The 27,751-nt window shown below is 48.5% G+C and overlaps 12 protein-coding genes across 12 annotated transcripts; 7 read left to right on the forward strand and 5 right to left on the reverse strand.

Annotated features, from left to right (window-relative positions):
• Positions 1-1,245: 1,245 nt before the first annotated feature.
• Positions 1,246-3,540, reverse strand: SERLADRAFT_446333 (uncharacterized protein; the record flags this gene model as incomplete). The annotated part of the gene is made up of 11 exons (XM_007315139.1): positions 1,246-1,399; positions 1,543-1,657; positions 1,729-1,803; positions 1,865-2,039; positions 2,095-2,217; positions 2,286-2,678; positions 2,730-2,789; positions 2,838-2,961; positions 3,014-3,129; positions 3,183-3,278; positions 3,330-3,540. The coding sequence occupies 11 exons, from the start codon at positions 3,538-3,540 to the stop codon at positions 1,256-1,258; spliced, it is 1,632 nt and encodes a 543-aa protein (XP_007315201.1).
• Positions 3,541-3,654: 114 nt separating this feature from the next.
• SERLADRAFT_459947 (uncharacterized protein) lies at positions 3,655-4,484 on the forward strand (the record flags this gene model as incomplete). Its single annotated transcript, XM_007315140.1, has 3 exons — positions 3,655-3,721; positions 3,875-4,157; positions 4,216-4,484. The coding sequence occupies 3 exons, from the start codon at positions 3,719-3,721 to the stop codon at positions 4,239-4,241; spliced, it is 312 nt and encodes a 103-aa protein (XP_007315202.1).
• Positions 4,485-4,598: 114 nt separating this feature from the next.
• Positions 4,599-6,993, forward strand: SERLADRAFT_459949 (uncharacterized protein; the record flags this gene model as incomplete). Its single annotated transcript, XM_007315141.1, has 10 exons — positions 4,599-5,106; positions 5,162-5,526; positions 5,580-5,715; positions 5,770-5,814; positions 5,864-5,920; positions 5,977-6,061; positions 6,109-6,204; positions 6,257-6,315; positions 6,373-6,681; positions 6,743-6,993. The coding sequence occupies 10 exons, from the start codon at positions 4,672-4,674 to the stop codon at positions 6,887-6,889; spliced, it is 1,734 nt and encodes a 577-aa protein (XP_007315203.1).
• On the reverse strand, positions 6,981-8,412 carry SERLADRAFT_381313 (uncharacterized protein; the record flags this gene model as incomplete). Its single annotated transcript, XM_007315142.1, has 6 exons — positions 6,981-7,199; positions 7,259-7,400; positions 7,463-7,885; positions 7,940-8,055; positions 8,120-8,168; positions 8,377-8,412. The coding sequence occupies 5 exons, from the start codon at positions 8,159-8,161 to the stop codon at positions 7,158-7,160; spliced, it is 765 nt and encodes a 254-aa protein (XP_007315204.1).
• Positions 8,413-11,669: 3,257 nt separating this feature from the next.
• SERLADRAFT_459957 (uncharacterized protein) lies at positions 11,670-12,840 on the forward strand (the record flags this gene model as incomplete). The annotated part of the gene is made up of 1 exon (XM_007315143.1): positions 11,670-12,840. The coding sequence occupies one exon, from the start codon at positions 11,723-11,725 to the stop codon at positions 12,599-12,601; it is 879 nt and encodes a 292-aa protein (XP_007315205.1).
• Positions 12,841-12,940: 100 nt separating this feature from the next.
• SERLADRAFT_459958 (uncharacterized protein) lies at positions 12,941-14,264 on the forward strand (the record flags this gene model as incomplete). Its single annotated transcript, XM_007315144.1, has 6 exons — positions 12,941-13,084; positions 13,151-13,343; positions 13,415-13,582; positions 13,657-13,950; positions 14,009-14,076; positions 14,140-14,264. 6 exons carry the CDS (start codon positions 13,026-13,028, stop codon positions 14,201-14,203), a joined length of 846 nt encoding a protein of 281 aa, XP_007315206.1.
• A 2,490-nt stretch (positions 14,265-16,754) lies between these two features.
• Positions 16,755-17,483, forward strand: SERLADRAFT_381326 (uncharacterized protein; the record flags this gene model as incomplete). The annotated part of the gene is given in 4 exon segments (XM_007315145.1): positions 16,755-16,899; positions 16,955-17,344; positions 17,398-17,442; positions 17,461-17,483. Coding segments are annotated over 2 exon segments (251 nt in total), but the record flags the coding sequence as incomplete, so codon positions are not given.
• Positions 17,484-17,575: 92 nt separating this feature from the next.
• SERLADRAFT_413643 (uncharacterized protein) lies at positions 17,576-21,642 on the reverse strand (the record flags this gene model as incomplete). Its single annotated transcript, XM_007315146.1, has 13 exons — positions 17,576-18,439; positions 18,493-18,755; positions 18,815-19,456; positions 19,512-19,696; positions 19,757-19,998; positions 20,051-20,269; positions 20,330-20,584; positions 20,632-20,787; positions 20,846-21,001; positions 21,058-21,250; positions 21,306-21,397; positions 21,453-21,538; positions 21,591-21,642. The coding sequence occupies 13 exons, from the start codon at positions 21,640-21,642 to the stop codon at positions 18,308-18,310; spliced, it is 2,673 nt and encodes an 890-aa protein (XP_007315208.1).
• A 443-nt stretch (positions 21,643-22,085) lies between these two features.
• On the reverse strand, positions 22,086-22,235 carry SERLADRAFT_381332 (uncharacterized protein; the record flags this gene model as incomplete). Its single annotated transcript, XM_007315147.1, has 1 exon — positions 22,086-22,235. One exon carries the CDS (start codon positions 22,233-22,235, stop codon positions 22,086-22,088), a length of 150 nt encoding a protein of 49 aa, XP_007315209.1.
• Positions 22,236-22,634: 399 nt separating this feature from the next.
• SERLADRAFT_459969 (uncharacterized protein) lies at positions 22,635-23,139 on the forward strand (the record flags this gene model as incomplete). The annotated part of the gene is made up of 1 exon (XM_007315148.1): positions 22,635-23,139. A coding segment is annotated over one exon (432 nt), but the record flags the coding sequence as incomplete, so codon positions are not given.
• A 95-nt stretch (positions 23,140-23,234) lies between these two features.
• SERLADRAFT_459971 (uncharacterized protein) lies at positions 23,235-25,693 on the forward strand (the record flags this gene model as incomplete). Its single annotated transcript, XM_007315149.1, has 2 exons — positions 23,235-25,608; positions 25,670-25,693. The coding sequence occupies one exon, from the start codon at positions 23,458-23,460 to the stop codon at positions 24,871-24,873; it is 1,416 nt and encodes a 471-aa protein (XP_007315211.1).
• A 512-nt stretch (positions 25,694-26,205) lies between these two features.
• SERLADRAFT_459976 (uncharacterized protein) lies at positions 26,206-27,738 on the reverse strand (the record flags this gene model as incomplete). The annotated part of the gene is made up of 7 exons (XM_007315150.1): positions 26,206-26,593; positions 26,645-26,737; positions 26,795-26,988; positions 27,046-27,144; positions 27,206-27,294; positions 27,345-27,580; positions 27,636-27,738. The coding sequence occupies 7 exons, from the start codon at positions 27,675-27,677 to the stop codon at positions 26,381-26,383; spliced, it is 966 nt and encodes a 321-aa protein (XP_007315212.1).
• Positions 27,739-27,751: the final 13 nt, after the last annotated feature.

The raw sequence follows: 27,751 nt of genomic DNA on the forward strand, positions 1-27,751 counted from the left end.
TTGGCGGGCGGTTGGTTCCCGATCGTACTCACGACACTAGCTCTGCCCAATCAGCTCCGTACCCACAGTCAGAGCCCTCTTCCAGTAGACCGGAAAGTGGTGACAGAACACCCAGTCTTCGTGCCCAATCGCGAGCAGACTACGAAGATGATGGGGCGAGCGAAGGTGGCGTGGAAACAGAAGGAGAGATCGAGACCGAGACGGAAGGAGGAGACACCACCGACGACGAGCCTACGATACGTGCCCCTTGCTCAGTCGCTAGCGATTCAGGTGATGATTCAGTAGATCCAGACAGAGCGGGGCCTAGATTGTTAGATGGAGATGGTAGAGAATGCGATGAAGATGTGGGTGGCGCTGATAGAGATGCAAGGCGAGAAAGAGGGGACCTGACGCCTGAGCTGAAAGCACGGAGGACGAGGGAACTGAGCGAGGATTCGGATATTGGCATGGCCAGCCCATAGAAATAGAGAAAATCCGCCCTACTCTAGTCTACCATCGCCACTGGCCGCGTTTTCTAATATCCTCGCAACATCTAGTTTACCCGCCTAACCACCCAGCGCAACCTGTCCTCGTCCACCTCATCCGTATGCAACGCATATATCAAACAAGTCGTGTCTTCAGTTTTTCATTCTTCCCGGTTCAAGTGATACATTCCATTTCTTACAATTATGGTCACAAGTTACAAGCGATACAGCAGTTTTATACAATCGATGCCATTTGTTCATTCCTCTTTTCCTTTTTTTTGCCTTCCCACTCGTCTCCCGCTACAACTGATCCCAAGCAATTACATATATCATACTCTAGCACGCCGTGATTGGTAGTCAATAAGGTGCTTAGATTAATATACATAGGTGCTTAACATATATTGTACACGTCCTTTTTGTCTTTTTCTGGATTTTCACGTATGTTTTGTGCTGCTTAGAAAAAAAACATATTTATATACTTTTTGAACGTTGGCCAAGCTACGTGAGTGGAAAGGCATCGAGGACAATATGTAAGTTGACAAAACCGGATATTGCGTTAATTGCCCTTTCATTGTGAGCTATGAGTTCTCTCATGGGCGTGACTGTTACGACAATAGAAGGGAGAGGAGTTCATTGAGAGATGCAGATCGGTGAACAATACCCCTGGGACGTCCCAGCGAAAGAGAGCACTGCTTTGTCTTGGAGACAATAAATACATTACATTGTCTATAGCAGGAAGAACAATAAGGTCGCCTTTGTTACGCGACGCAACATTCCCCACACCACCCCCGTTACAGCTCTTCCCTCCCCCCAGGCTGGCCGTCCTCGTGGGGAGGCAGACACAGAGCAGGCGTCGTCCCCGTGATCTGGTATTCGCATTTTTCGAGCTCGGCAACCGTGAGCAGAGCGTTTTCGAGACCGCAGGTAAGCACGAGCTGTGTGGGTGGAGCGGTGAGTGAACAGAAAGGCCGTGGGTGTGAGAGGGGGTTATTGGAGAGGATGGATAGGGCAAGGTAAGGGCTCAAGGCACGGCAGGAGAAAGGAGGGTGACGAAAGGATGGGGGGGGGGGGGGCTTACCTCGACGCTGCGTTGCGGTCCGTTCCAGCATTTTGCACCCTGTGTGTAGCGCTGTCTGGTATAATATTCCAGTTCACCGGGTTGTGCGGCCCCGGAATTCCAAGCCGTAAATTTGCTGTATGCAAAAAATTCGTATGACATACAAGGATCAGACAACAGTGCCGAGGAAACATAAAGAACACACACCCAAGACTGAAGGTCGAACCGCCCTTATTAGGCTTTTGCCGTGCTTCGTCGAATAGACACACTTCATAAGTGTAACTAATCAAGCATGAGTAAGATCGTAGCGAACTTTGAAAGATCAAGGGATAAAATGACTTACTCGCCGGTATCTTTCGACAGGCATAGACCGTCCAGCTTCTTCCACTCGCCCTGAGGCCCAAACCCATCGGGGTCGAAAAGATCGCTGAGATCAAGGCGGGCATTCTTCTCTTCTTCACGAGTGAGGCGTAAGCTATGCTCGGCATCGTCGAGATTCTTGCGTGCTTGATTAGATTCTGCGAGTAGGTAAGCGTGGTGAAAAGGCCAGTACTACTGCGAGTCACGACGAACCTGCGGACGCGTCTGCTGTTCCGTGTACTATGCCAAGATATTGCAGGAACCCGGTTACGGTATCCCGGATGCCCTCGTATTGCGGAACGAGCGCCTCTGGTAGATACGAGGGCACGTCGAACACTGAATGAACACCAACGTCAATGGTACACCCGGTAGTCGACGGTGGAAAAATCAAAAAAGTGACTTACAAACTGACTGGACACCAGGCGCATTAATATGTTTTTCATACTCCAAGAGTAGTGAAATGTGGTCCGTGCTGAGGAGGCCTTTCATTTCCTTCTCAATCTGCTCCGCATTCCACATGCCCTCCTCAAGTTGTTCATCCTCCTTGGTCTGCGAACCATCATTGGCGCCCTCCTCGCCTCCATCTTTCGCGACATCGTTAATGTGAGGCAATCCCGCGAGTGTTTCCCATCCACGCACAGCCTCCAGCACAGCCATGTCTTGGTAGTTCGGGTTGTAGCCTGTACGGAGCGAATCGAGTATCTCCCCTAGTGCTTTCTCGCGTTCAAGGTGTCTCTTGTGTTCGGCTTGGAGTGACTTAAGCGCAGTGTGGTGCGTCGTTAGTGATTGATACAGCTCTGTGGAGAAGCCTTAGGTTAGAAGCAATATGAAATCAGATCAATGCCTACGAGATTCCTTTTTGTGCTCAAGCTCAACGGCAGATATAGATTCGGCACGCTCTGCGATATCTAAGTGCAAAGTGAGAACCGGCGACACGTACATTGCGAGATAGTTACCTCTCAATCGCGCGACCTCTTTCTCTCTTGCGGTGATTTCTTGTTCCTTCAGTGCAATGAGAGCTTCCATCCGTTTTTTCTCCTTGTGTGCAAATGCGATATATGTTGAGCGTATTTTCGAACCCTTCATGTTCCAAATCAGTACGTCAGCATACACCGAGATGACTGGACCGTACCGTTTTGTGCAATTTCCTCTCAGCATCTTGCTGCTGTCTGTATGCATCACCCGTCTCGCGACAATGGTTCTCACACACACCAAGCAACTCGTCTGACCCGTCGCAACACTCGGGTTCTATATGCTACATAAGTTCTGAGAATCGCAAGCTATATTTCAAGAGTACATACCACAGATACCATCATTTACACGGGAGCTTCGAATGGTTGCGCCGATATGACCTTCGTTCCGGCAGTAGAACACGCTGTTTGGGCATGCGCTGGTCCCTGTATCTGTTCAGAATAATGCTCACTGTTACTTATAACACAATACCGAACCTGGTTCGTCACTGCCGTCCGGACAGTCGCAATAATCATCATTCACAGCACTCCAAGCTATCTCCTTCGACCCGTCCAGACATTGCCATGTTGGAGATGAGCCCGAGGTCACTGGAGCATATTTCGATACAAGGGCGGGGCTAACACCGTGTGTTTTGTCGAGAGCAGCAAGGACAGGAAGGGGAATCACAAACAGCAGCCAGAGCACCATTACAGACCTTTTACTTAGAGAACGACGTGTCCTTGCTCATACGCGCCTGGTCGTCTGCCACAATTACGTAATTCTAAATGGATCGGAGACTAGAATCCCGGACTCCGCCGTGTCAACGGTGCCATGAGATTTGCCATCCACAGAGCTTGACCGACATCGACGAAAGGCCCTCAAGACAATGGTGAGTATGTTTCTCTGTCAGATGAAGGATACGTGGCTTGGTCTTTGAACAAGTGCAGGAGCATTTTTCGTTGGCTTATGTTGCTTGATATGGATTCGGCTTAGGACATGTGGATGAATATGAGGCTGATGTGTCTTTTCCGATCATTTTTAGGCCAAAGCTAAAGCACCTCCCCCGTCATCGGGCGGCAAAGCCGCCAAGAAGAAGAAGTGGTCGAAGGGAAAGGTCAAGGACAAGGCCCAACATGCCGTCGCTATTGACAAGCCCACTTTTGACCGTGTAATGAAGGAAGTCCCCACCTTCCGATTCATCAGCCAGAGCATCCTCATCGAGCGGTTGAAAGTCAACGGCTCTCTGGCACGGGTAGCCATCAGACATTTGGAGAAGGAGGGTCTCATCAAGCGAATTGTGCACCACTCTGGACAGCTGGTTTACAGTGCGTTTTACGGTTTAACTGCGAAGATGAACATCGCTAATTATATCTTGTTCTCTAGCCCGGCTAACAACTGCCTCTGATTAGAGGTCTTGTTGTATACTTATCTCACGCCTGTCCATAAGCTTCATGTATTGCATCCCACACCAAAATTATGCTTCTGGCCGGCATTAAATTCCTATGTTCTCTATCAAATAACTATGTCACTCTCTTTGGGCATATTCATAAGAGGTTGGCGTTGGCTATTATCAGCCCTACTCGACTTTTCTTTGAGTATGCTCTGAGTAAATCGACCATCATGAGATTTCAATACATAACTTTGAGAGTACTACCCCTTGTCGCTAAGCAAATTCTCCCAAGTCTGCTGATGATATGACGAGGAGATCATTTACAATGAGAATCCGTACGTAATCGGTCCGGTAATATTGGTACATTGTGGAGAATAGTGTACACAGTCTTCTCGTAGAGCTGCACTTGCTTTTCTCCCTTTACCTCCACCATCGTTGCAGATCCCATTATGAGCGGTGATAAATATTACATTGGTGTCGACATCGGCACAGGTTCAGCACGAGCTTCCCTCGTCCAGAGAGATGGCACCGTCGTTGCCTCCTCAACCCAAGATACCATCACTTGGCGCGATCAGGAGGATCACCGTATCTTTGAGCAATCGACCAACGATATCTGGTCCAAGATCTGTGTCGCCATTAAAGAAGTGCTTTCTGAATCCAAAGTCCCTGCATCAGCAGTCAAAGGAGTTGGGTTTGATGCCACCTGCTCTCTGGCCGTGTCCGACTTCCAGGGCAATCCCGTTGTCGTGACAAAAGGTCAAGATCTGGGCGACGTTGGCGATCGAAACATCATCCTCTGGGCTGATCACCGCGCCGAGAAGGAGGCAGAGCTTATCAACTCGACCGGTTCGATCGTCTTAAATTATGTTGGGGGTACGATGAGCGTATGTTCGTTCCCTAATGGCTATCAGGATAAATCTTGATGCGCAAATATATCAGCTCGAAATGGAGGTCCCGAAGATCCTCTGGCTCAAGAAAAATATGAAACCCGAACACTTTTCTCGCTGCCAATTTTTCGATCTGCCTGATTTCTTTACATACAAAGCGACCGGGGACAACACCCGCTCGTTCTGCTCCACGACATGCAAATGCTCCTTCGTACCAGACAAGGGATGGCAGGAAGATTTCTTCACCAAGATCGGACTGGCTGAGCTAGTCGACGGAGGGAACTACTCCCAGATGGGTGCTGCCAAGGGGAAAGTCCAAACGGCGGGATCACCTGTCGGACACGGCTTGTCGAAGAAGGCCGCTGAAGAGCTTGGTCTTGTTGAAGGTACCGCGGTAGGCAGTGGTTTGATTGATGCGTAAAGTTTTCCTTTGCATTGCAGGAATATCTGTTCGCTGATGTAGAGATCAGATATGCGGGTTGGATGGGCACAGTAGCAGCTAGGTACAAGGAAAACGGACAGCTCTCTAGCGTGCTGCCTTCGTTAGATGAATCTCGTCACCGTTTGGCCGCCGTAGCTGGTACGAGCACTTGTCATCTAGTACAGGTCAGTCAGTCCTGGACCTTCATGCTGAACACCCACAATGACATTTGGGTTTAGAGTCCAGAAGGCGTGTTTGTAAACGGTGTGTGGGGACCTTATAGGGTAAGTGACAATTGAACGTTCGAGGTTCCTACTCAGCGCAGCAATTCAGGATGCAACGTTCCCTGGATGGTGGATGAATGAAGGTGGACAGTCATCCACTGGACAGGTAAGATAATTTTGTAACAGTACCTACTCATTTGGTGCTAATTTTGTAATCTCAAGCTCATCGATTTCATTATCACCACCCACGTTGCTTATCCCGAGCTCAAGGAACGCGCAGAGAAAGAGAACACCAACATTCATCAGGGTATGTTTTTCATTTGCGGATGTGACTTGTTCTGAAGTTACATCAAGTGCTTCTTGACACCCTGGAGAGGTTGAAAGTAGAAAACCACGCAGAAACTCTAACAGAGTTGACAAAGGACATTCACTTCTACCCGGATTTCCATGGTCGTATCTCCATCTTCACAGGTCTTTCCCTGCTGACCACACACGATAACAGGTAATCGGTCGCCAATCGCCGATTCGCGCATGAGAGGTTCCATCGTGGGCTTGGAGCTCGTACGTTACATCGCTCACTCCTCTTCCTGTTCTGTCACTGATCACTTCATTTTCCAGGACAGCGGCCTTTCCGATCTCGCGCGTAAATACTACCTGACGCTAGAAGCCATCGCACTGCAGACCCGCCATATCGTCGACGAGATGAACGCCAAGGGTCACACGATCCGCTCGATCTACATGTCTGGCGGACAAGCGAAGAACATCCCGATGATGCAGCTGTTCGCTGATACGTGCGGCATGCCCGTCGTCCTTCCGTTCTCGCACTCTGCTGCTGTCGTTCTCGGCGCTGCGATGCTTGGCCGAATTGCGGCGGATGCGGAGAAAGTGTCGAGGGATAAGCAGGGTGAGGAGATGTGGAAGATCATGGTCTGTTCTTTTTCATTATTTTTCATAAATGCCCCCTAAATACTGAAATTCATTTCACTAGGTTGAGATGACCCCTGCTGGTACATTGATTGCACCTGCGGCCTCTCCCAAAGTCAAGAAACTCCTCGACGCCAAGTATAAGATATTCAGGGAAACCATCGACATCCAGAAGCGGTGGAGAAAGCAGATGGAAGATGCTGCGAAATAGTCAATAACGCATCAGGGCACTATAGAATTTACCAATAGAACTGTACATTATGATGCTTAGACGGAAAGATCACAAACAACAATTTTTTCTTGGTTTCATTGCATGAGCACAGGCTAGTAAGTCGTAGCGGCATCCTCACACTTCACACCAAAATGGGGTGCATGTCATAGGCAGTGCATGGTCGTGAAGCATATGCAAAACGCATACAGATTTTGAGGGTACGAGGACGTAAAGCATAGCGATATGTAAAGTAAATAGCTCATCCCACTTAAACTTCCTTGACCTTGACGGTACCGCGCAACAGACCGGTCTGATTGCAACCATAAAATCAGATACCGCGGCAATGGTAGCATGAAGAAGACAACGTACCCGGCGAGCGGCAATGAGACCGACTTTCTGTCCAGGAACGGCGGAACGGGCAATTGTCGAGGCTTTACCAATGTGTTGATGGTTACCACCACCGTGAGGATGGTCGACGGGGTTCATAGCAACACCACGAGTACGGGGCCAGCTGGGTAAAGGGCGAGGCAATTCAGCAAACATTCACCGTAAGACAGAGACGATGACACATACTTGTAACGCTTGGCCTTGTATTTGTGGTAGGCACGACCAGCCTTGAGTAGAGGCTTGTCGATACGTCCACCACCAGCAACAATACCAATAGTAGCACGTGCACCACCCGATACGGTTTTCTTTGCACCAGAGGGTAATCGAATACGGGTCTTGTTGTCTTCGGGGGAGTGGCCGATAACAGTGGCGTAGTTACCAGACGTGCGTGCAAGAGCACCACGGTCACCAAGTTTCTCCTCCACGTTGCAGACGATGGTACCTTCGGGGCATTGACTCACGGGAAGAACGTTTCCGACGGCAAGGGTGGCTTTCTTGCCACAGTAAACGAAGGCACCGGTGTGGAGACCCTCAGTGGCAATGAACGTCTCTTTACGAAGTTTGTAGCGGTAGGGATCACGGAAAACGACACGAGCGAGAGGTGCACCACTGAAGATGAAAATAAGAATTGAAGTCTACTTTTATCTGAGATAAAGGACCCACCGGCCAGAGTCATGGATGATATCTTTTACAATGCCACGAACGTAACCGTTACGCTCAGCATAGTCGAGAGGGCGAAGTTTGGCAGGCGACTTGTTAAGATGAGTGTGCGCCTTGAACTATATGCGCATAAGAAAGTAAGTTGGCAAATCTTGATTAATTTGGGCCTTGAGCAAGACGTACGATTGCGTGCGAACGCCTTTGTGCCCTAATGACCCGACCCATCGTTTATCTGGAAGGATGTGTGAGTAAAGAGTGCGCAGAACAAAAGCCTAGGAAGAAGGAATATATAAAGCCAAGTCTGCTGCATCCATGGGTAGATATGAACATCCAGCCCTCGAAAGTACGGATTTGCGAGCCGTTTTCAGAAAACAGCATGGCAGATGGCAAGGAAATGGACCTGGGGCTGTTTTGAGTAACGAAATGCAGGGTATACTCACATTTTTGCGTCTTGAGGAAGTATTACTCGAGTTGGCGTGGGCGGGTATACTTGGTTTGCAAGTTTGGCAGGCGGCGCCACAATTTTCGGGAATTGCCGAGGGTAGGGTGACTTTCCATTTTCGACGATTGAGAATTAACATTAAGTTACGGTAAGCAAGTTCGAAGACACAGTAGTTAGTGTAATGCTGTAAGGGTAATATAAGATAGCAAGAGAAGAAGGATGTGAGACGAGAATGCGAGACATGGATTACAATAGTGTGTGATAATAGCGGGTATGTATGGAAGATAAGTAAGAGAGATCAGGGGAGATGTAAGCGAGGTACGACGCCAAAGATGCAGCTGTGCGCGTGACGATGGGAGGTGATAAATAAAATAGATGTGAACTGGAATACCCCTCGTGTTGTCGAGGTTGCGACAAAGTGGAGTCCCAAAAAAGAATGATGCTGGAGAAAGTCGCTCAATTAACGCAAACGGATATGGCAAGAGGGAATTGGAATCTGATCTTGCTTCGATTGCGCATTTATGCAGACTTGGTAGAGATGGATCTCCCACCTGTGGACGGTATATAAAGGTGACGTCTGGTTGGCAGCGAGCATTCCTCCTTTTCCCCTCCTCCCATGTCGTGCCCCGCCAGCGCAGAGCGAGGATGGGGTGGATTGAGACTCCGCCGCCAGGAACTAAAGTCACACGGTCCCCCTGGCTGCATCGACCGTTCCCATCCCGTCCCAGAAAACGTTTTTGATATCCACAAGACCCGGTTTAAGTTGGGACAGCCAAAGCTTACACGCAACGTATTAGCACTCCCGGTTATTCCCCCTGTCTTCCACTGCATACACCCAGCCCTTGCACGCTCTTCCTCCTTTTTTCGGCTGCTTTTTCCCGGCACTAGATCTGGAGCCTAGCTGGCAACGTCCGTCTCCGTATCCTTCACTCCTTGCGGTTTTGGGGATATGATCCATCTCGATCGGAATCACCACCCGCTCTCCCCTCATACAAAGTCAAATCTAATCTTGCCGACCACTCACAATGATCAGCATGATATACTTTCCTGGCCCTCCCTCCCCCATGACGACAAGTCTTTCCACCAGGACCACCAGGACCAGTTCTTCCCAGACCACCCCCTGAACGACCACTCCCTCCTCGACCACTCCCTCCACCCATCCGTTCTCCCCTCCTCCTCACTCCCTTCACGCCCAGGCCCCATCACTCCCGTCAACTCAGAAGACCCCGTTCTCTCGCACGCCTCCGCTCCCTCATCCCCTTCCAGCCCTGTCGACGCTCACGCGCAGTCCCTCAACGAGGACAAAAGCTCTTCTTTGTCCCCCGCTCCAGACGATGATTCTGGCTCACCCCAAGCTCACACCAGGGACTCTCCTCTGCCCTCGCCACATCCCCAGCATTCACAACCGCTCGAAGCCGAAAAAGAGCCTGAAGAAGACAAGTCTTCACGACAGCTAACACCACTCACCGAGTTATCGCCCGCCCCAGACGATATCGGAGATCTCGACGTGAAGGATGAGGATAGTGATAAAAACAAGGAGGAATCTGGCGGAAATGATCTAGCGGTTGGCCCTGCACCTAGTCCTCCAGAAACGGAGAGAGCAGAGCAACATTCAGAGAATGCAAAGGTGGAAAATCTCAGTCCTAAAGGGCCGTCTCCTTCATCTCCTAACGGTATTTTACCAAATATACAACCCTCGACCTCTGAAGTCTCCCAGGAACAGATGTCAAAGCCGGATCCGAAGCCCGTTCCAGATAACAGCGACTCTAATCCCGCGGCGCCCTCGCAATCCTCGAATGTTGATCTCATGCCATCAGGTGAACCGGCTCCTCCTTCCAGTCAATCTTCGATTCCAAGCTCTTCTTTACCCGATAATGTGGCGAGCCCCAGCAATCCAAAGGTTGTTAGAATCTTGGAACTGAATTCTGAACTGTTAAAGTATTAAAGTTCCGCTGGGATGTGTTATCAGCCAGCTGATCCGTCTTTATATAGAGTCTGCATGGAATTTCAAGCACGAGGATTGCCAATGACAGACCCAAGATTTCAACAGTAAGTTGGTCCATCGTGATGTTCATAAGCCTCGTTCTATCTAACTCCACATCTTAACAGTTATGCCCACCGCCTACAGGCAAATCTCACGTGGCTAGCAGCAGCAGCCGACCATCGGCAAGGTGTAAGTAGCCATAGAATTGGCTCTATCACATTGCTGACATTTAATGTAGAACCATATCATGACTCTTCCTGCTATGGAGCCGCCACCGCCCATGAGCATTCCGTCAGCAGAGCGGATACAACAATTATACTCGGACCTCCCTTCCCTTTTCGCGAAAGATATCGCCAGACGACAGCTCCCCGGTCAAGCGAGTCATGGGTCTCCAGTCCCTCCGGCCTCTCTCCCCAACGGTAATCTCAAGCGTGACCGACCAGATGACAATGTGGTCGATCCTATGAACAAAAGGCGTGATACAGGCGAGAGCAAGTCAATGCCTATGCAACCACCCGCCGTTCCTTCTATATCAATTTCAAGTGCCACCGCGCGCAGTAGCCCACCCAATTCCATTTCTCTCGGAGTAAACAGCACTGGTAATCTTTCAGTGCCCGGAGGCGGAATCACCAGTAGCCCTCGGGGAATAAGCCCACCTATGGCACCACCGTCTATCCAACCAGCACTTCCCTTTGCAATGAATGAGGCACAGAATGCTGCCATGCAGCGTGATCGTTTACGCCAGCTACAGATACAACAGGCGAGGGAAGCCCAGCAACGTCAGCAGCGACATATGCAGCAGATGCAGGCTGTGCGACAGATGTCCCCTTCAACGTCTTCAGCGCAACCACAGTCAATGCAGGGAAGCAGCACAGTGGCAGGTCCATCTAATGTGCCTATCCCCCCTAATACGAATGGCGCCAACGCACTAGCGGCGTTCGGACCTAATGCACCGCAGAATATTCAAATACTGCAGAATCCATCACATCCATTTTTGCAATATATGAATCAAGCGATACCAGGATTCTCGTCACTTCCAATGCAGCAGCAAATGCAGAAGATGCAAATGGTCCAGGTAAGCCATAGTATAAATGTATGATAAATGGTGTCCCAATATTTAACCGCTCTGTAGTCTGCCATGCAGGTACGACAGCAGCAGCAGAGTCAAGCCTCTCAGCAACGTAATGTTAATCAGATTTCTGGGTTACCGCAAGGGTCTTCGATGGCATCACTACCAAATGGCAATTTCGTTGGGGGGCATCATGCCGGCCAGGGTCAAAGTCCGGCCTCTCCTCTTGTACATCAGTCGCCCATCATTTCTCAGCCAGCGCATTCGCATTCTCAGTCACCCCAAAATGGAATGTTCCCCCTTGGTAGTCAAAGTCAGACTAATCCTGGGATGGATCATCGTATGGCTCCTTCAAATTTCACGCCACAGATGCAGAACAACATGAACATGAATGTGAATAATCTCACTCCTCAGCAGCGACAGCAGCTGCTTCTTTTGCAGCAGCAACAGCAACAGCAACAGCAACAACAACAGCAGCAGCAGATTCGCAATGCTAGCACAAGTTCGAACCCGATGAACATGGTGAATCAGCAGCAAGCTTATGCTATGGCGCAGCGCATGACTCAAGGAGGGTCGCCTCATCACACTGGATCACCAATGTCTGCACCTGGAGCAGACAATTTCCCAGCGCTTCGATCAAACTCCACAATACCAGGTATTGCGCGGAGCACACGTTCGCCATCTGACAGCATGCCTTCGCCCATTACGCCCAGAGCACCTTCGAGGCTTTCACAGCAGCCGATTCAGCCCGATGATTACCAGAGAGTCATAATGCAGCACGCGCAGGCGTCTCTTATGTCGCAAAACCCCGCGTTCAATCAGCAAATGCAGTCAAACTCAAATTGGCAGCAGAGTAACCACCAACAGCAAAATTCACTGCAGACGAACCACAACCAGGGAAATAATTACGGCATGAGTCCACCAGGAAGTGCAGGACATGGAACCACATCCTTTGGGGGTGGAAATGCACCATCACCATCTGGTCAGGGTTGGCAGGGAGGCACCAATGGCCCTTATCATTTCGCATCTTCACCGGGACATCATGCTTCTTCGGATCAAATACACACACCTCGACATCTCTCTACCACGCCTGCACCTCAAAACATGAGTCCTTCAGGTGAAAATCCTGGGAACAATGACTACGATTTATTCAATTGGGGCGGTCAATAATTGTCTCCGGCGCTCAAATGATCATTGAAATAATCGCTTATTATCATATCTTTTTTTCCCCTGTTGCCACGCTGTCTTATCGTGCTTCTGGTCATTATTTCTTTTGGTGCTTAGCGCTGAATTGGAACTGAAACTGCTCTTTTCGCTTATATCCTGCTATGATTGTTTGTACCTTGTAGAGAAATATTACGATGATATATATGCTTTACTTAGTGTGAATGTAAACACAGTTTTCCAGTGTGTGTGTCTTTGAGCTAGTCTTGACTTGCGCGATGTCAGCGTCTATATATGTACGCCAGTGGCACCGCGACTAGATTAGAAACCAGTACTACTTACCAGTATGTAAGAACTTTCATGTAAACTTCCTATAATCTACGCTAATCAACTTCAAGATCGTGTATTTGCAGCTCATTTTACATTCCACATGGTATTTGCCAATTTATCGTCGCATGAGAAAGATGCTTTCTTTGGTTTGCTAGACGAGTCAGATCCATCATGTTGCGTCTTATTCAAGTGAAGTAAACTCACCAAGCTTTGGCCATCTTCCAGGTATTTTCAAGCTCGTCCAGAGATATTCGCTGGTGCGAGTTCAGAAGGCGGGGGAGGAGGATTGTCTCAGGGGGCTGCTGCATCTGCCGTCCATCGTGCACTTGCATCTAATCCAGAAGCGACATCAAGATTGGTATCGGCAGGACTCACTCATGCCGGTGGAGGAGCAAGGCCAAACTCATATATGGCAGCGGTGAGCTATTGCGACCCATCTCCTGCTCGTTCTGCCCTTGATTAAAAGGAAACTGTCTATGGTGTCACTAGGCTTCTAACCCAGAGGTCAGTAGTTCGATAGGACGAGTCGCCGCCGCCTCGCTAGCATTTTCGTCCAACAATGCCAAAAGCCCACCACCTCCTGCTCCTCCTCGTCGAGAGTCTGGTAACGATGCTTCGTCCGCGGACGGAGAACACAATAAACTGGTCTCTGCTCGCGTATGTCCCTCTTCCCCCCTTCATCCTCCCTTATGACCTCTTCTCATTCTACTCTCCAAATCTCCAAATCAAAGAAATTCGGAAATGTGGATACCTCATCCACGAAAAACATGTTTGGTTCCATGATTCGTAAGACACCCGCCGCCCCCGCTGCCGCTCCTCCCGTACCTTCGGCCTTTTCAGCGCGAAAGGGTGGATTTGCACCACCTCCTGTGCGGCGCGGGGCCTCGGATTCGAGTGAAGCGCGTTCGCCATCTCCTGCCGTCCCTCCTCCTTCTCGATATCAAGCACCAGTTGCTCAGCAGGAAGAAGAGGAAGAAGAAGTGCAGGGAGAATGGGCTGAAGTTCTGTATGACTATAGCAGCGAGGTGACGAATTTCTAAAATATCAAAAAGAGCCGGTTTCACTTAGTATATGATTTAACAGGATCCTGCGGATATCCAAATCAAGGCCAATCAACGCATATTAGTGACAGAGAAGTCGTCAGAGGACTGGTGAGAATAATTCCCATTAACGGAAGCGCTCTTCACTGACTTCATTAACTTTACACGTAAAAGGTGGACGGGTACTGCTGATGGAAAGCAAGGGTTGTTCCCCGCCTCTTATGTCAGATTACTGTGATGCGCAGAAGCATATCATCCTTCAATCAGTAGTTCGCTGCTTTCGAGATACGACAATTGGCATTTATGATCAGCCGTCTCAGTTCAATAGTTCGTAAAGAAAATTTCGCATTATAATATCATTATCATTACGAAGGTGCGTCAAGATACATTAGAGATGTGTTCATAGACGGTACAATGGAGTTATGGATACATGTTCGATGAACAGTAAGTAGAGACAGTTGGGATACGAAGTACATGGTCCGATACACAACGAGCGTGAGGATAGAAACGTGCACAGATGTCTTTTAATCGTCAACACCGAGGGATGAGAGCGAGAGAAAGTCGCTCCCGGCTTCTATTGTAGATTTCCAGGCGCACATAGGTGTGGGTGGACCTTTTGTAGAGCGGGTGTTCCGTTGAGTCAGAAGGCAGTGTCCGTGAGCACGAAAATAGATGAAAAGGGGAGATGGTCCAGTAAAAGAGAGGGTGTGGTATATAGAGTCGGTTTGAGCATGTCCAATGAGACTCATTTGTCGTCGTCGCATCCATTGGACGGTGAATCCTCGCTCCGGGATATATCCTTAGACATCGAAGCTAGGCTGGCCAGTTCGGAACACCGCAGATCGAGAGTGAACGAGCCGCCGGAAGGCACTTCCTCCATGATTGGGATGAAGACTCTCCGTAGGTTCGACGATGCTTACAGCCGATGGAACGTGCGGTAGCTTTTGGTTGCAGATATTGGGGGCATCTGATAGTTTCTCCTTTTCTTGGCCCTTAGTAGCGACATTCCACATTCGACTCAGAAAACCATTGGCGGACATGCTAACGCTCTCCTTGATGCGAACACTCGTGTTGTCTGTTGTACTTGATATAGCAGCGGGATTACCATATACATAAGAGCTTGAGCGTTTGCCAGCCAGATTAGAACGACTGATAGACCTTCCGGAAGGAATCGTATGATCACACCGGTCAGGCAGAGGAGATGGACCACCGGCTTGACCATCAGCTTTGACCGTAAGCGTCGAGTTGATCGAAGAAGTATCAGAGACCTTTCGTCCTTCCCGATAAACATGTGGTGGAACAGGTCGCAATACAAATCGCCTTCGGAGTCCTTCATGGCAAGTTATGTCGTCTTGTTCGTCCTCAGAACCACTGACAGAGTCGGACGATGAGCCTGTATCCTCTGTCAAAGAACCCATTTCGGAGTCCGTCGCACTCGTACTATCGCAACTTGGATTACTCGAGACAGGAGAGGAGGCGACAGATGAGGGCCTGCTGCTGACTCCTTGAGCTAAAGTCGCGAGGCGATTACTTGACAGACGTTTTGCAATGCCACGAACTGTTGACACAAGGCTGGATGACACCGCAGCAGGCTGCTGAGCCGAATCGTATGGAGGTGTAGGCGGATGTTGTGCTTGAGCCCTTGCTTTTCCAGCCTTGGATACTCTCTCGACGGCTGCTGATCTCGTTTCTTGCTGCTGAGTTGTGGGGGTGCAGTGGAAAGGCATGAAAGATGCTAAGTGTATGCATGCTTCGGCCTCGTCGAACCTGAGATCATAGTCGAGTAAGAATAGTAATTGTTTCTCCATAAGATTGATTTCGGCGAGATCAAAAAGAGCCCCGTAAGCTGCCCAATGCTTGTTCTTTGGCGAGGAATCGTTGAGATACTTGGCAGCAACGATGAGGGTCGCCAGAAAGACACGATGGCGTGTACAGGGCATTCCTATAAGCTATGTATGAGAAAAGGCGTATAGTAACCAAAACGACCCACCTTTTGCCATTGGAGGCAACTTTGATCTCAAGCGGTGTAGATAGATGAGAGTGGTAAGCAGCGTGGGGGCCTGTACGTTAGACTTGTGAATTAAGTGAATAATGAACTCGTCCAAGGGTGGGACTGGAGGGGAAGACGCTTGTAGATCTTGACCATACTTATCGGAGAAAGCAGCCTTGTGAGGAGTGTGGGGCGGGGTTGGAAGCAAAGCTGAGCTAGGAGAAAGGTCTGGTTCGTCGACCAGGATTACTCGCGCAGCCTGCAGTGCGATGTAAGAGACCATATCCCTGGAGACGGGTTTGCGCATGAGATCTACAAAGTCGGGATTGTGGTGGGAGCGAGGAAGGAGGGATGCGGGGTGACGACGGTCGATGGACATGGTATAAGAGAGTGGGCTGATAGGGATTGTAGGGAAGGACCCGTTCGAGGGCGGCAATAGAGAAAATGAAGCAGAGGAAGAAAAGACAACCAGTGTGGATTCTAGCGGACCCGCCCTTTTATCTAACTGAGAGTAAACTTTGAAACAGCGCGTCGCGCGGAGGTCACGGGACTGAAAATCAACAGAGCAGCAGATGAACTGAAAGGAAGCTCAGCCTAAGAGTGTAGAGATAACAGTGTTATCGTGTTCAGCAACAGCAAGCAGGTATTGTGCTCCCCGTCCACAGAAACACCTTCTTATATCCTCACAATTCAGTCTCAAACCAGTCCAGTCGGAGTTGCACAGCTCAATACTAAATAGGGCCATCACCGCCCCGGGTGTCGCATCCAAGCACCATGTCCTCGTGCCCAACCACCTCCGCAGTGCCAGCAAGACAATTACCCTAAAACTGATTTAGATATCTCGACGCAGCTCTCGCAATACACCCACCCGAACCCATGCAATCCGGTCTTTCGTCCTCAGACTGGTTCACTACCCTGTCTTTCGTTTTTGGCGGTTGCTGCAGGTAGGTAACCACCTTGCACCTTTTCGCCACAATCACTGATCTTAAACTCGCTCAGCAATGCCATCACCTTGGAACAACTCACTTCTGAATACCCCCGGTCTGGAGTACTCATAACATTTCTTCAGTTCTTGTTGATTTCCGTCCATGGCCTACCCAATCATATCACTTTCTCCAATCCACGAGCCATCCAAGGGAGAGCGGTCAACGGGAAAGCATCTAAGAGGGACCACTCACAAAATATGTCTCTGTGGAACAGGCTCCCTCGTCTAAGGCCACGTAGAGTTCCGTTACTAGTCTACGTCGCACAAGTCGTCCTATTTTATACGATATCTACCCTGAACAACGCGGCTTTTGCATATCACATTCCCATGACAGTCCACATCATATTTCGCAGCGGTGGGTTGATCGTAAACCTGGCTCTTGGGTGGCTTGTAGCAAAGAAGAAGTGAGTACAGTACACATCCAGTGCAGCATCGCTCATGACATCCCGCTGTATAGATATAGCTATTCCCAAATCATATCAGTCTGTATGGTAACTATCGGGATAGCATTAACGACTTTCTCTGCTTCTCAGCCAGATTCTCGCGCTCGAGAAGCACGCCCTTTCAACGTGGCCTCATACACCAGAGGCATTCTCATGCTCACTCTCGCACTTCTTCTTTCCGGTATCCTGGGATTAGCCCAAGACTGGACGTTCAAGCGATATATTCATCGTGCTCAGAATACCTCCCAACATACCTCGGCAGTTGTAACGGACAGCAAACAATCGAGTCCTTGGCAGGAATCAATGTTCTATCTCCATTTTCTCGCCATGCCCTTGTTTTATTTCTCTCGGCATAACGTAGCCGACCAAGTGATTGCGATAAGCAGTGGTCCCAAAGCTGAACTATCTATCACCCCTCTCTCCCCAACGTTCAGCCCATTCCTGCCCGTGTTCCCCGTCGTCAGGATCCCATTAGCCTATATCTTTATCCTCCTCAACGCCTTCACACAATTCTTTTGTGTCTCAGGCGTAAACCGGATGACGGGACGTGTATCCTCGCTGAGCGTTACTTTGATTCTTGTCGTTAGAAAAGCTGCGTCGATGCTACTGAGTGTTGCGGTATACGGAGGTCGAGGAAGCACGACCATGTGGTTGGGTGCAGTATTAGTTCTACTTGGAACCGTTGGCTATTCTTTGGGAGGTAGTGTTGAGGAACCAAAGAAACAGCAGGGCAAAAAAGTGAAGAAAATTTAGGAATCTGACATCAATGCTCTGCAGTCCTTTCAGTCGGTAGAACTCTTAATAAATTAATAACGGGATTACAACACTAGACATAATATCAAACGCGAATGGCCACCAGTGTGTTCTCTGTTGGAGACAATTTTGTATTTAAAAATCGGAGACCCGTAACTGCTGTACCGGTATTTAACTTTCCTGTCCCGTGGTGATATTCCAGATCTTTTTCATGAGCTCAGCAGGTGGTTCAGTTGACCCCTCGATTTTGGCGAAGGCCACAGTGCTCAACGTCGTGGCGTAATTCCGGAGATAAGGGGAATACTGTTATGAAAGATTGTCAGATATGCTATCGTTTGAGCAAAAACAATACATACAACTCTGCAATAATGTCTATACCATCCCCATGTCTCCCAAGCATTCCACTCATCAGCGTTCCAGTTCGCACGACCGTCCCACGCATCCTGCGTGATTACCTTGCCAGCATGAGGGTTCTGGTGCATATCAGAGACTGAAGGGGCCAGACATGATACAAATCCTTCCAGAGTACGGGATAAAGCAGCTTTTTGTTCTCGGGTGAGACTGGTAAATGCTTTTAATGCCGTAACAAGCGCTGGACTCTCTACAGCAGGAGTTTCATCTAGAAAATACCAGATCAGTTGAAACATTGAAATAATTTTTTTCTTGAATATGTATTACCTGGTTTGGCGTCGGCGTCCACTTCCATTGATGCTACGTCTGCTCCTCCACTGGCTTTGGCTCTTGCTATGGTGTCATCTTCTTCCTTCCTCAGGGCTGCAACCTTCCTTCGAGATATCATGACTCGACCATTAGCCTTATCCAGTGCACCCTTCAACAAGTCCCACTCGAACGCGCTCAAGCTTAGCGGTCGCATACCACTCAAATGACTATCGCCAGCGACGTTAGTGAAGGTCCACGCCACCACGTCCGTAGGATCGACAATCTGATATTGCATAAGCTTGTCAAAGACGATGTTCACCATTTGCCTGTTTCGTTTCCAGAAAGCTGCCGCTGCCGAAAGAATGTCCTGTTTGGCTTCAGAGCTGCCACTTCCAGCACCCACGATACCACCGTTAGCGAGTCCCCGGAGAAGCGGCAGATAACGTTCAATAGCATTCAACAAGTGAGAAAATGATCGGGACCCGATGCTGAGTAGCGACTGAACGGCGATGAAACGGATGAGCGTGTCAATGTTCATATGTGTGTCTGAAATTTCAAGCGTGTCTCTTAACGAGTCTAGATGGGACATGACTTCATCGGCTTTTGAGCGTCCGCGAAGCAGGTTGAGAACAGACTGAGCAGCATCGTGGTGAGGGTGAGCTGAAAGATATTGTTAATTAATTCCCAGCATGGGGATAAGAAGTATACCACTCACTTGGTTCATCGTACTCGAAATCCGGTCCAGGGGCTTGGTCCGATATGACGGTGGGATCAAGCTGCATAGGTTCCGGAAGAGTCTTGAGTATTCGGTCATGATAAGACAGCCGCATCTCAAACTCTAAAGCCCTACGCATGAAGGCACGCTTCGGATGCTGTTCAGTCAAAGCCAAGTCTGGAAGCCTGAAAACAAAATGTGAGTCCCAAGGAAATCAACCATCGTAAGCATATATTTGTATTCACCATTCTTTCCAAACCCATTGGAAACCAAAGTTACTCATGTGCACAGCGAACCATTCTGCAAACCTGCGAGCAATTTCGGTATCCAAGCCATCGGAAAGTGCATTATAAAGTTTCCGGATTGACTTTCCTACCGCAGGTCCGACTGTTGATGGCGAAAGCTTGCAGAGCTCAGTGATGAGAGAAATTTGATATACAGACTTGGCGGACGGATCAGGTAGGATAAAAAGAGACCCCAAAATTGTCTAAAAACAATCTTAAATCGACAGGAAGGGGAGATTGCATGAATAGACAGACCTCTATGATAGTACTCTCCAGCTGCCAATCTTTTCCCCCAAGGCCTTCTTCTGCAGCGGGTGCCCCGGGTTGCGGCTTGAAAGTTCCTGGAATGTTCCATTTAGGATATTCCAGTAGAAGACGAGCACACTCTTTTCGATTAACCTCAAAGATATCGATGATGTCAAGTAAATTAGACCGGACTATAAACCCGGGAAGAGTAGTAGGATCAGGGGTTATCTGTATCAAAAAAACAACGATAAGCCTGTGCCTCAGAATTTGCACCATATTCGAGCTCACCGTGTTGTCAAACAAATGTAGATAATACTCAGGCCAATCCTCCTTTTTTATTTGAGCATCTTCTCCAGCATCAGTTGCTAAACCATCTAGTTCAATGACTTCGGGAGGAACGAGTATGGAGGGCAGCTCGAATGGACCAGAAGTCGTGTTTTCAGGGTCGGGATACTCTAGGTAAGGACGCGGGAAGGCAGGAGATGATTCGGCGAAATTGCTGGCCTCCAGAGACTTCAACAGGATAAGAGCGGTATCCAACAGCTAGGTAATGATTAGTATCGTTACTGTGTGTTAGGTGTGACAAATACCTCATCTGCATTGTCAAGAGAAGTCGCATCAGAGCACAATGACATCATAGGTTGAATGAGAAACTTTGAGGTCACGATGGATTCGTTATACATTTGTATTGCATTTATAATGCCCGCTACACTCGAGGCAGATACGGTCTTCAAAGGTGCTCCAGCCTGTACAATTGTTTTTAGTATTGAGAAGCTGAGAATGTCGCGTACTACCAGGACATACGATCATCAAACCTTCGGCTGCGCACAGTGCCGCCCTCTTCCCTCGACTATAGGAGACGCCAAACTCGTCGAGAACTGTAGAGAAAGCCTGCAGCAAATATACCATTGACTGGACAGATATGACCTTGGCAGCCATCAAATGGGCAAAAAATTGTATCTAGGCAATGAAATCAGTACAGCATAAGCATATAAGGATTGTGTCTGAAAACTCACGCATAGTCGTATTTCTCTCCATGCCAGCTTGTCCAGGAATGCTTGAAACCCTTTCCAGAAATCTTCCAGAATTTGCTTTCCGAGAGAAGAGGAAGTCGAAGAAGGCGCGCCATTTGTGTCGCCTTCAACCTGGTCATGGAGCAAACGAAGGAGCGCGGCGTAGTACGGAATTTTGTACGGCTGTTCGGTGACACTTGGAAACAAAAGTAAGAATGAGTGGCATTTTCAACGAGGAATCCAGACGATACCCAATGCGAAATCCTTCAGATATGGCAGGCACTACAACGGGGACTTGCTCTCGAATTTGTTGTGCAAGGCGAGGTATTTCCTGTAATGGATCCTGTAGAGTTGACTATCAGAGGACTTGCACCAGGAATAGAACACTATATGCTTACTACTTCTCCCATTTTGATTATAGAAGTTCTAATTTTTTGCTCAGGTGTCTCGACTGGTTCACGACGCCTGTCATGGTCATGGTCCTCTGCGTAGAGGTATATAGCAACATCAACTTCATAGGGTGTATTTGTCCTTACCTCTATTGTATCGTTTGCGATAACCACCACGATGCGGGCGCTCGTTGCTCATAATTTGTTGTTTAAGTGGAGAAAGGACAGCAAAGAAAAGGTTACCAATTGCAAGTTTAGGGTGGTACGCGGATCAGAAACTACGAAACCAGCAGAACCCAAGCTTGACTTCGCTCGCTCGAACTCGAAGCTCAGTTTGGCTTCCACCACCCAGGCCACGTGACGTGGGTAAGATACAGTTCCCACGCTGGAATATACCGGTTCAAGTTTGCAAGTAAAAGCAGCCTTGGCTCAGACCACCAACCTGAATAATAAGCTGAGAGCACAGGCTTTAATAACCATTCAGCTCAAAGGCAGGCTGGTGAGCAAACGTGTCATGTTCGTACTCAGAGGCTAACGGATATGCGACAGGCATGCAAGACACATGCAATGCTCCTGGTCAAGAACACTCGCTAACTTGATCCAAAGAGCGTCATCCAATTCATTCAAAGGCACTCTTCCTTCTCATTCGAAACGACAGTTCTGCATCAATGACAAGCCCCTCAACCATATCCTGTCGCCATATCTCACTCGAAACCTCTCTTCTTCTTCTACCAGCTCTGCACAAACTCTACTGCAACCAGTCCCAGTTTCTAATTCTCCAGCAGACACCATCGCAAGTTCTCTAGAGCCATCACTACCTCATTCCTTGACCCCCGCTCAGATATCCCGTGCTGCTGCCCATGCTGTTCGTGTCTCGTGTCAAAACGGGGCGCTGAGAGATGCATTTTATATCGTCAACTCACTCAGATGCTCATCTCGCCCTGAAGGTGGTCCACGGTTCCATCTTCCTGGATTAAGAACGCCAAAAAACAACTTCAAGTTTATTGACTTCGGTCAAGCAGTCCCGCTCTCGTTATCAGCCCATTGTCTTCTTCACCACTTAATTCGTTCTGGCATGACAACCAAAGCATACCGGTTTTCTAAGATGTTGATGGCAGATGGCGTTAGGCTTCGAGAAACATCACTACAGGCCACCATTCAATCTCAGCTATCTGCAAGTCCGTCTTACAGCGGCAGCTCGGAGCGCTACGAATCGCTGTACGTCGACCGTTCTGGCCGTGGTAAGCTCTCTCTGAAACCATCCATGGTCTCAGACCCGGGCATCCGTTTCGCTATATCTCTGCTCTTCTTCGCTCGTCAGCACAGGCAACGGTGCTCAGAACAAGCTTACCAATCTATAATTAACGCTTGTCTTGTACAAGGGGAGATTATCGTCGCCTCTCTGCTTTTTGTTATCTTGGTGAAGGATTGGGAGGTCCGACGAAATATGGCAGCGCGTCTCAGAGGACAAATTCAAGAGGAAGAGGATGCACAGAACGTGGAATTATCTCAAGAGAAGCGGAAGGATCTTAGGAGTCGTTTGACTTCTACCTTGTCCGAAGTAGGGATCTCGCCCAATCAATTTGTGGCTCCTATGTTACAACATATCGAAGTGGACATGCTGCGAGATCCCTACGAAGAGTCAAGTCAACCTCTTCGCCGCGCGTCTTTACAAGCACTTGCTAATTTTGCCGGGTTACTCGATCGTCAAGAAATCCCGTTTCCTGAGATATCCTCACTGATACGCACTCTTTATACGTGTCCTAAAGTTCAGGATCGAGTCTGGGTTGATGAGGATGGTAAAAAACGCTGGGTTGCCGCACACCCCTACTTCCACCGAGTTCTGCTTCGTCTCATTCGAACGATTCCCACAACGCTAGTACCTCGCAGATCAAAGTCAGATGAGAAAGTGACTTTGTTACCTCGACTGACATCAGATTCGTATAACACTCTAATTCACTATGCACTACGTCACCGACTCTCCCCTGGCCTCGCAAGCAGTATTCTGCACCATATGATGCATCTGCGGGACCCACCTCTCCAGCCTGATATTACAACGTACAACATCATCATTCGTTCAGGTACCATCCTTAGAAGAAATGATATCAGCGACCAAGCATTGGATGCTTTGCGCCAATTGAAGCAAAACGCCCAGCATGCAATTAATGTGCAGCCTTCTCCGCCGATTTCCCTCTTTACAGCGCCTGGTTGTAGTGACGAACCTGCATCTCCGTCCGTCAGTGTAGAGCGATGGCCTTCCCCCCATCAACAGTCTCCGATGCAACGGCTTGATATACCTCGCCCTAACAGCGCAGTCCTGGCCGATGCACACACTTTAACCAGCTATATTCTTCACCTAACGTCCACGGGTCAACCCCATATTGTTGCAGATGTTCTCTTTAACGTTCTACCTGAACTATCGATCATCGATCACCCTTCTTGGGGTTCTGCCACAGAGGAAGAAAGAAAAGAGATGAGACGCCAGTCCCGCAAACAACGTCTTTTACGAGCCGTGTCTCTCGGACCTCATTTTTTCACGGCTGTCTTGAATGCCCTGGGGAAGGCAGGAAAAACAGGGCTTGCTGAACGAGTTTGGTTGCTAGCGAAGGAAGCTGAACGTGTGAGCTGGGTCCCTCAACTGCTTCCAGATGTAAAGCCATGGTGCCTGCCTGTACATGCCTACACCATAATGTTGCAGCGCTATGGCGCCGAAGCCCACCAAGCTCTGCGGATCCGCCGGGCCAAATTGGATGACACAGCCCGACCTGAATTAGCAAATGGAGAGCAAACAGAGTGGGCTCCAAGGCTAAATGCGAAAGTTCGTGGGTGGGCCCAATTTATAACTACGCGAAGAAGAGTCAATCCAGCCAGTCGACGTAGACGTGCAATGACCCTAAGCTCCAATCTGTTCCGCACCATGTTTAGCGCTGCAAAAGACGTATACGGGGAACTTTTGAACCTTGAACAGAAAGGTTTCGAGAGCGTTCAGATACCACGTCCAGATGCACGTTTCTTCAATGCGGCTCTCAGCTTATATGGCCGTCAGCCAGGCAAGAACGCTAGGTCGTCTGTCTGCTCACGTGCACACTGGAGGCAAAAACTTAGAGTAGCGAACTCATGGTATGCAAGACTTGGCATGAGACCCCGTAGGTGGAATCCTTTCTTGGCACGTGTTGTGGAAGAGATGGTGAAGGCAGGTTATCCGATACCAGCAGGATTTCGCCATTTGTTTGTTGGGCACCAACCTCTTGGTTTCATGCAATTTGCGAATCGTCCTCAACTCAACAAACAACCATTTGCATTCCCCCGAATGCGGAGCCCGCCTTTCCGCCCTCATGCTCTTGCTACGTTGAAAACTCGAGGATTACCTATTAAACGGACAAATAGATACACCTGGAAGAAAAGGCGACGGAAAACACCACGCGAATGAAGCGTTCACCCGGGATTCATTTTAGATATAGTATATTATTGTAGTATTATGATGCAATAAAAAATAGGGTGGTTATGAACTTGTTGCTGCTAGTCTTTGAAATGACATCACTGTTATTGTCTTTTGAATGTCCCTTTGTTTCCATTCCTTCGCAACGTCCGACAACCCCTCTGCGATGTCCCGAGCAAAGGCCTGCATTTCTTGAGGTTTTGGAAGGGTTTGACTTTTCTTGGGGGCAATCACTACATCGACTCTATATCCCCTCTCTAATTCCGATCTGGCCTTCGCGATTTTATGCTGCAAATCTGCAGGTCCAACCCCCCATGTCATCTGTATCTCCTTGCGTTCCGACGCCTTCTGTCCCAGTCGATAATTTCGTTTTATTTCTTTCCATTTGTTAAACGACTCCTTCCTGTTCACAACCTTTACTATGGGCTCCGGTTTTTCGGTCACAAGTTCGACCAGCCATTCCTTCGCGTCAATCGAAGCAAGCACGGATGTGAGTGGTGCAGGAGGCTCCAGCTTCCCTGTTTCTGAGTTGACTAGTCTCACAGTATCGTATGGAATCTTGTCTCCGAATGTTCGTTTGACAGGGCCGCCAGCTGCCCTGCGAGAGAGAGACGACGATAGGGACCGAATGAAAAATGGTGATGTATGGCATCTGCACAGACATGGTGCTGGTATATTGGCGCGGAGAGGTGCAATGGTGCGGGATATCAGCAGAGACATTATCCTATAATGATATGGTTTCAGCCCCAAACTTGACTTACTCAACACACTGAAAGATACTTACCTTAACCGACTTTTGACCAATTGGTCCACTGTTGCACTGGCTACGATAGCCGTATTGGGCAGTAGCGTATATTTGTATATATTAGGAAGCAAAGCTGCTGCATAATAAGTATAAACAACAGCCCTTCAAAAACCAAAAAAACCGGTGATCAACGCTAGAATTTGCTTTATCCCTTTCAATCCACCTTCTGTGAAATCGCTATGAAGACGAACAAAATATCACTGTGAGTTTTACTTACATACTCTGTTGTGTATCTGGAAGGATAAAAGCATACCGGCATAACGCCTTGGAGCATGGGGAGGATCTAATCCTCCAGTCCCTTCTTCATCCAGCAATATCTCCTCGTCTTGAGGGGATCTGCAGACGGATGCAGAAGTTGGGCGATACTGTGCGATGAAGTTTACTTTGTTATAGTTAATTTGACCATCGTTCTTTTTTATTTCATCGGTTTATGAGTTGTGAACTGATTCCTTGTTTTCTCTTTTTTTTTAAAATTAGGTATCACGAACATTTGTTCAAGTTTTCGCGATTTCGAATGCTTTAAGCTGTGAGATGTGTGTGTTATTAGCGTACTAAACTATTATACATCTGCTATGAAAGTATCAGTCTATGTTGTATCCGTGACTAGTTAATGCCATCTAATTATATGTTATTCGTCTGATGGAAGTGGTTCTCGAACAACCGAAGCTCTTCAACTGAAATACCTGAAGTATCCTATGCATCCTTGCGCCGCTGCTCTCGTCTTCCCGCTGAAGTTCTCAGTAGCCATGCGATATTTTCATAAACGACGAACGTTACACAGGTGCCGGGAAGGACACGAACAAAGTTCGTGCCCAAGCCTCGATAGAAGCCTTTGAAACCCTCGCCCTGCCAGGTGCGCCTGACAGTAGTGGGAATATCAGGGTAAATATGTGTCGTCGCGTTGTTCTATATGATGGTGCACATGAGTTTCGCCGATGAACAGCAGAAATAACGTACTTGTAGTCGAGATCGGATAACTTGGTAAGGGTAAGTCAAAGCCAACGCCCATAACTTACTGGCACCAGACATAATTGTATACGATGTGTTTGACTTGAAAAATGATGTCAACAACAGGGCACAAGAGAGAACTACAGTCGAAAAACGCACTAGTTTATCATCCTCTGGCGTCATGGTCCGGCCAGCCTTGGCAAACCGTTTGGCCTTTTGTTCAAAACCCCATCTTTTCATTTCCTCGTAAGCCATGAACTGTGCAGCACCGTTGCTCACGCCAACCAATGCCAAAGAGGTACCGCGCCATAGGCCCGACATTCCTTCCGTTCGCAATATGGAAGACAGTCCATCTATACTGCCGTTTAATCAATGTTGCAAAACCAAAGAGAAAGTATGAACAGACGCACCCCATAGGCCTCTATAAGATGTTGACGAATCGGCCCTGGTAGTAAACATACGGACTTTGACCACCCATATTGGGTTGGTCATGATAGCAGTAACAGCACCTAGTGAAGTTTTATTGATATAGGTTGATGGAAATATGTTGGGTGAATAAGAAATGCGAACTTGCTTGGGCAGAACAGAGAAGGTAGGATCCTGCAGACATTTGGAAGTTGGGATTATCGCCAGCAGCTCGTTTCTTGAGCATGTTGTAACTGAATGAATTGGGTGAGCAGTAAGCAGGGCGAGCACAGTCGAAACATACAAGAGAAAGTATAGTCCCCAGCTGGACGCATTGCCAGCAATGTTGGGCGAGACTCCCCGGTAAAGGCCCTTCCAGCCTTCTTTTACTTTGATGTCTTTGAGAGCCAGCCATATCTGTTTCCCGACACCTCCTTGAGGCTTCTCTGTTGACACTTGCAACTTGACCTTCAGCAGATCCAATGGGTGCATGCAGAGAACGGCAACCACGCCAGCTCCAAGCCCTGCGGCTGCATGGTCCTAGGAGATAGGATCATATGAGATGATATATACGCAAAATAGAACTGATACGAACCAGCGCTGTGCTTGGAAAAAAACTTGGTGGATGCTGAGCCATGCAACTTTGGAATGACGTTTCTCACAGAAAAGGAATCGGCATAAATGGATAGCACAGCCACACAGCCACCAGCG

The sequence above is a fragment of the Serpula lacrymans genome (assembly GCF_000218685.1).
Source record: "Serpula lacrymans var. lacrymans S7.9 unplaced genomic scaffold SERLAscaffold_4, whole genome shotgun sequence".
NCBI lineage: Eukaryota > Fungi > Basidiomycota > Agaricomycetes > Boletales > Serpulaceae > Serpula > Serpula lacrymans.